The 6,306-nt window shown below is 46.5% G+C and overlaps 2 protein-coding genes; one reads left to right on the top strand and one right to left on the bottom strand.

Annotated features, from left to right (window-relative positions):
• Positions 1–1,194: 1,194 nt before the first annotated feature.
• GSTUM_00011259001 (uncharacterized protein) lies at positions 1,195–3,066 on the top strand (the record flags this gene model as incomplete). XM_002841806.2 has 7 exons in its annotated part: positions 1,195–1,455; positions 1,523–1,737; positions 1,810–1,946; positions 2,002–2,097; positions 2,146–2,293; positions 2,345–2,527; positions 2,578–3,066. The coding sequence occupies exons 1-7, from the start codon at positions 1,341–1,343 to the stop codon at positions 3,064–3,066; spliced, it is 1,383 nt and encodes a 460-aa protein (XP_002841852.1). The 5' UTR covers positions 1,195–1,340.
• Positions 3,067–3,719: 653 nt separating this feature from the next.
• Positions 3,720–4,739, bottom strand: GSTUM_00011260001 (uncharacterized protein; the record flags this gene model as incomplete). XM_002841807.2 has 1 exon in its annotated part: positions 3,720–4,739. The coding sequence occupies exon 1, from the start codon at positions 4,635–4,637 to the stop codon at positions 3,720–3,722; it is 918 nt and encodes a 305-aa protein (XP_002841853.1). The 5' UTR covers positions 4,638–4,739.
• Positions 4,740–6,306: the final 1,567 nt, after the last annotated feature.

The raw sequence follows: 6,306 nt of genomic DNA on the forward strand, positions 1-6,306 counted from the left end.
AATATAGTGAATAATAGTTATTATTAGAGTACTTAAGAAAATAACAGAATTTTCTTAAGCAACAGGAGATAACTACTGGACAATTACTATATTGAAGAAATGCTGAAGTAATTATACATATTACTTCTATGGTAAGACTCAGTACTAATTAAATAACGAAATCCTAAGAGTGATCAAGTATAATTCTTAATATTGAAATTCCTTTCCTATGTTACATTTCAATATATATATTGATAAACGCTGTATTTTTACTAACTTGGCTATGTTTCAGTTAAGACCTGTACACGGCAGACATTATTACAGCAGGGTTATATTTACTTTAATCTCATAGATATTTCATTGAGTATAGACAGGAAACTTATACATTATTTTCTTATTTACTTATACTATAAATAGGGTTTTCTTTATCTTTTATGCATGTTTATGCTCATTGATTACATATAAGATTTGTGTTATTTCCTTAATATTTCCTGCACACTATCTTAGATTTATATGTACTTCTTGGATTTTTCTTGGAAGGTTTTCGGGGTCAAACACATTCACACTTACATTTTTCCTAATAATATTTCTTCTACTATGAGTCAGCACACTCCTGTATTTATAGAGGCTACCACCTACACAACTTACTAAGAAGAAATGAGGAACAGAACCTCTACCAATCTACCTTCAAACCATACCACTCCTCATAAAATATGGCTATAATATCCTCCTAATATTCCGTAGTTTACTCCAGTTAGATATACGATCACACCTCTTAAGTTACAATTATGAATACTTAATGGATTGGATCACATTCTATACCATACTTATTTTTTTCTATATTCTTAGCCAATAAGCAACAGATAGATTTACGATTTCTTTCAACATACAGTACTGTAGAGACTTTTTCACTGTGAGAAAATGTTTTATTTGATTATAAGTGGGTATTACTATAGATTAGCTAATATTCAACCTTTCAACAACTAGCTATGTCCATCAAGTTTTACAAGTACTAGGGTGAAATTTTTCATGTGTTTCCTACTAGCCAATGGTACCAGTTTGGCAAATGTTCTACAATGGAATGATCCTGGGTGGACCTAGCGTAACCGAACAGGCCTAGGGGCTTATAATATTATTATTATCACACATCTGCCTGCTGCTCTAGCCCTCCTGCATTAAAGTACCAGCTGGGGTGCGAGAAGTTTCCGCACGCAACGGTAAATTTACTGTGCGGTAACTTTCCATCCAATTGCACTAACTCGCCACTTAAGTTAGTGCACGGAATATTCCGCATTCTGATCCGGTGATTTTCCTTCCTAACGGACAGTCTATTGTCAAACAGAAACAAAAAAGAAACAAAAATGGATTCTCTTGCAAGGAAGGTCATTGTAGTAGGAGCTGGGCCAGTGGGAGCCCTCGCCGCGTTGTACTTTTCGCATGCAGGGTGGGAGGTCGAGGTTTATGAGCTTCGGGGTGGTTTGTTCTTCCTGTCCCATTCCTTGATTCCTTGTTTGGTTGGTTCGCTGATGGGTGGATTGAGCAGACCTCCGCCTTCCGGAAAACCTTTCCTTGAATTTCAGCAAGAGCATCAACCTCGCCCTCTCGGAGCGTGGAATCAATGGACTCCGGAATTTGGGCGATGGGGGGAAACTCCTCGATGAGGTGCTATCCATGACGATACCTATGTACGGCCGCATGATACATACCGGGGTGCCTGGTGAGAAGGGGGAAAGTCAGAAGTACGATGTTCGTGGAAGGGTTGGTCTTGTCCGCCGTTCTCTATGTGTGGGGGTTGTGGTAGTGGGAGCTAATGGGAATGAGTGCTTTTAGTTTATTCGTTCAGCAGACCGGGCGAGACTTAATGTCCAGCTGCTGGACGCTTTGGTGTTGAAGGATGTTAAGCTGTTTTTCCACCATGGGTTGAGGGGGCTCAACCTCGATGATCGGACGGCGGAGTTTGAGATGATGTTTGTTTCGCTCTTGCTGCTCGTAACCTAGATTGGATAACTGACCTGTGAGTAGTGGGACTGGGGAGAGAGTTACGGTCGGGGCGGATTTGATTATTGGAGCGGATGGGGCACATTCCGCTACTCGAAGGTTACTGCAGAAGAGTGTTCGGTGAGTTTGGGTTTGTTTATGGTGGTTGGTTAGTGCTTATAGGGACAGTATGTATTTCGAGCAGGTATATATTGAGACTCTATGGCAGGAATACGAGATTCCGCCGGATAAGGAGACTGGGGACTTTAAGATTGATGCGAATCATTTGCATATCTGGCCGAAGAAAGATTTTATGTTTATTGCTATTCCTAGCATTGTGTGCTCATCTTCTGCAATCTGGGGCGATGTATGGAGGCTAATTGTTTAGGATAAAACGTTCACTTGCACATTGTTCATGGAGCAGTGGAGATTTGACGCTATCGGGGAAAGTAGGGAGAATCTACTCGCTTTCTTTAGGGAGAACTTTGAGGAAGTGATCGATCTTGTGGGCGAGGATAGCTTAGTTGAGCAGTACCTGAGCCACCAAAGACTGCCGTTGATCAGTATTAAGGTGGGATCCCTCCCCTCTCACGCATCGTAAGCTAAAGCTAACTCTCACAGTGCCGGCCATATCACTACAAAGATCGCTGCGTGATAATCGGCGACGCCGCCCATGCAATGGTCCCCTTCTACGGCCAAGGCATGAACGCAGGGTTCGAAGATGTGAGTGTGCTTTTTGAGCACATCAGAAGACACCCGGACTCCATGGCCGATGCCCTAGCCTCGTACTCCGCGTACAGAATGCCGGACGGCCACATGATCAACGAACTTGCGATGCAAAACCACATCGAGATGCGCGCCGCCGTCACCTCGAAGGGCTACCTTTTCAGAAAAGCTATCGAGGAGGCATTGTACGCATATGTGCCCTGGCTTGGAGTCAGGACGATGTACAGCATGATCAGTTTCTCGAACATCAGGTACACGGAGGTGGTCAATAGGACGAGGCGGCAGAGAGTGTGGCTGAATGCTGTTGCAACGGCCCTGCTTGTTGGGGGTGTTATGAGCGGTCTGTGGGGAGCTAATAGACTTGGGTTGAGGAAAGTGGGTTAGTTGTGGATGGTTGAGAGGTGGTTTAAGTATCGTAGATACACTTGGGCCGCTGGATGGGGACTTGGTTGGTTCGGAATCGTTCTCTCCGCTTTCTTTCTTTATTTCTTAAATTTGCATGAGTCTAGAGAGTTGTGGTGGAACTGCTGAGGGACCGTTAGTTGATAGACTATTGAGGTTTTACGCAAGTGTTTTCCTTTTTGCCCTACCGGTATTTTACTCGTGACTCCGAGCCAAGAATTGGTACCTCTTTTGGAATAGCGCCCGCATGCCTAGAAAGAGTATAGTGTTGAAGCTGTTTGAAAGAGAAAAGGTTTACGAGTATATATGGGGGAAAGGTTTGGAACAAATAATATTTTCAGGAAATATTACAGTAATTTACGTAGGTATGATACTTTCCAATCACGACCTTAGCCAGCTTTTATTTTAATAAAATGATGTCCTGAAATTTCACAGGTACGGGTTGGAGAGTGCTAATCGAATGATGTCAACGTATCATACCTTGAAGGTACTTTCCGCCAAGGTAAACAATCAACATATAGTAAAATAGAGCATTGAGCGGAAGAAGCGGGAGGGTGTTCAGTCAAGATGATAAGAAACCGAAAACCAACAATATCCCTTCCTCCCTCAAAAAGAGGGGGGAAAAATACCTAGAATCACACATCCTTACTCGGGATCCAACACTGCGGCCTCCTCCTCCCCTCCAAAATATCCACAACCCGACTTCCACTCCTATCCCTAATTGTTCCATCCGCGCCAAGACGGATGAGCAGCCAAGCAACAGCCTCAAACCTCCCTCTCAGCCTAGAAACGTACGGACCCCTAGCGACAACGTGCAGTGCCGTCATGCCCCTGCCATCCCTGGCCCAACATTCGCGCCCCTTTTCAGCAAAACCTCCACAGCCCAGCCCTCCCCAGCCCGGCAGCCCAATGCAACGGCGTCTGCCCATTCCCATCAACATCAACCTCAACCCCCCCCCCCTGCCGGCCTCCGCATGGTCCAGAAACCCCCGCAGCTCCTCCACGCGCACGCTCTTCGTCGCAGAGTGCAACGGCGTGCGCTGCAGCCAGGTGTGCTCCCGCGCCAATAGGTCCGCGCCGTGGGCGAGCAGCACTCGCGTACACGCCTGGTCCTCGCGCCGCGATATGACCGAAACGTGCAGCGGTGTCCAGCCCTCATGGTCTGTTGCCTCCACCGCTGCGCCAAAGGCCAATATGCGAGAGAGCAGCTTGGGCCGCGCGTACTTGCAGGCGAAGTGCTGGGGTGTGCGACCTGTTGCGTCCTCCTCGACCTGTATCGCTCCCCTATGCGCGAGGATGAGCGAGAGGGTTTTTTCGGGGCAGGGATGCGGGGTTCTGTGTAAGAGCGTGTGGGACGGTGTGCGGATTGAGAGGACTTGAGCAGACTTTTGTAGCAGGAACGTAGTCATAGGTTCGTCGCCCGTGGAGATTGCCCAGTAGAGCGCTGGTAGCGAGAGGGTAGAATTCGCGGCGTGCATGTGCAGGATTGTCGGCAGGAGCATAGATAGTCTCTTGTTTGTCAGCAGCAAGGAGTGAAGGTCGGCGATCTCCATGAGTTGTTAGGCGACCGCGACGATGAGTTCGTTTAGGAGGGAGAGGAGGGGGAAGTCCTGTCGCGAAGGCATTTTGGGTATTTGATTGCTTGTAGGTGTAGTTTGTCGAGTTTTTGGGTATGGCGGGCGCTAGTAGGAGTAGAGGTAATCGAAGTGAGTAAAGAAAGGGAGGGAACAGTTATTCCTCAATTCTCCCTTGCCCAGGATAACGACTTCGCGAAGTGCGGTAGAGAATGCGGGAGAGGGGAGCGGTCGAACAAAGCAATCTCAGCCAGTTATCTTCACTATTAAATTTTAATGGTGCGACCAACATCGGCGTCTGGAAGCTACCTGTACTTGTACTGTACTCGGGTGTCAGGGTATCTTGCGCGCGGTAGTACACAACGCCATGCCCCCTGCGGGAAACACGGCTCTCCTGCTGGCCACCCCCTATTTGCCAGCACAGTACCGGTAGCTGCCCATAAACATAACAATCTATATGATACCTCCAGCTAGAGTATACTACACCCTGAAAACAACATTTTCACGATCAATACTGCTACCATGAAACAAAAAGGCACACGCAAGCAGAACCCAGAAGGTGTCAGACACCGTGAAACAACTCAAGACAAACGAATTAAGGTAGTAACCTTACGCGATGAGGCTGGATGGGGTTGGACGAAGATTGGTAGGCATCTAAATATTGAACGACGAACATGTCAGAAGGTGAGTCTCAGGTTTTACGTATGTTCAAAGAATATTTGAATTAACATTATGGAAAGATCTACCAATGTACCAAGGAATTTGGGACACTTTCCAATTGTGGTCGAATAGGCCATTCACCGATCTTTGATGAAGCAGAGAGGCAGCGATTGGAGGCCTTTGTTACCCATGACGCATGGACACGACGTCTCAGTCGGGACGTGATATGCATTGTCATGAACTATGCATATAGCCCAAAGACAGTGAAGCGACTTATACAAAACATGGGATATCATCATCGTGTTCTACGAAGAAAATTTGCAATCCGTCCAGCCAATAAACCCATACTCATCACATGGTGTCAGGAGGGCCTAGGTTGGACCTACGAGGATTGGCTTTGGGTTCTATGGACTGACGAGTCCACCTTTTCTATCTCGGACTTTGGTAGTCGGCCTTGGGTGACTCGAAAAGCATCCGAAGAGTATCACGAGGATTGCATCAATAATACTTTTAAATTCAAGCATCAATCCAAGATGATTTAGGGTGCCTTTTGCGGTGCTACTATATCTAATTTAATGTTCATTCCTGGAAAGGTGAAAATGGATTCTGCTCTTTACGTTAAGAGGGTTATGGAACCACATCTTGTTCCATTTTGGCACTAGTGCTGTGAGGAGTATAGTTGGAGTGCAGTGGTAGAAGACGGGAGGAAGTGGGGACTGGGTCATAAAGGGGTAGCAAACCGATACCGGCAACTCAATGGGATGAAGAAGATACAGTGGCTGGCACAATCTCCCGACTTAAATCTCTTGGAAGCTCTTTGGCTGGAGATGGAGAATGAATTGGGTGAGACCTGGGAGAGGATCAGAGAGATTCCCACCTTGGAGGCTGCCTTAAATACTCTATGGTATGGAATTCCAGCTCAAAGGCTAGAAAGCTTGATCTGCAGCATGCCACAAAGATCACAGGCAGTTATTGATGCTCAGGGTGG

The sequence above is a fragment of the Tuber melanosporum genome, assembly GCF_000151645.1.
Source record: "Tuber melanosporum whole genome shotgun sequence assembly, scaffold_81, strain Mel28".
Taxonomy (NCBI): Eukaryota; Fungi; Ascomycota; class Pezizomycetes; order Pezizales; family Tuberaceae; genus Tuber; species Tuber melanosporum.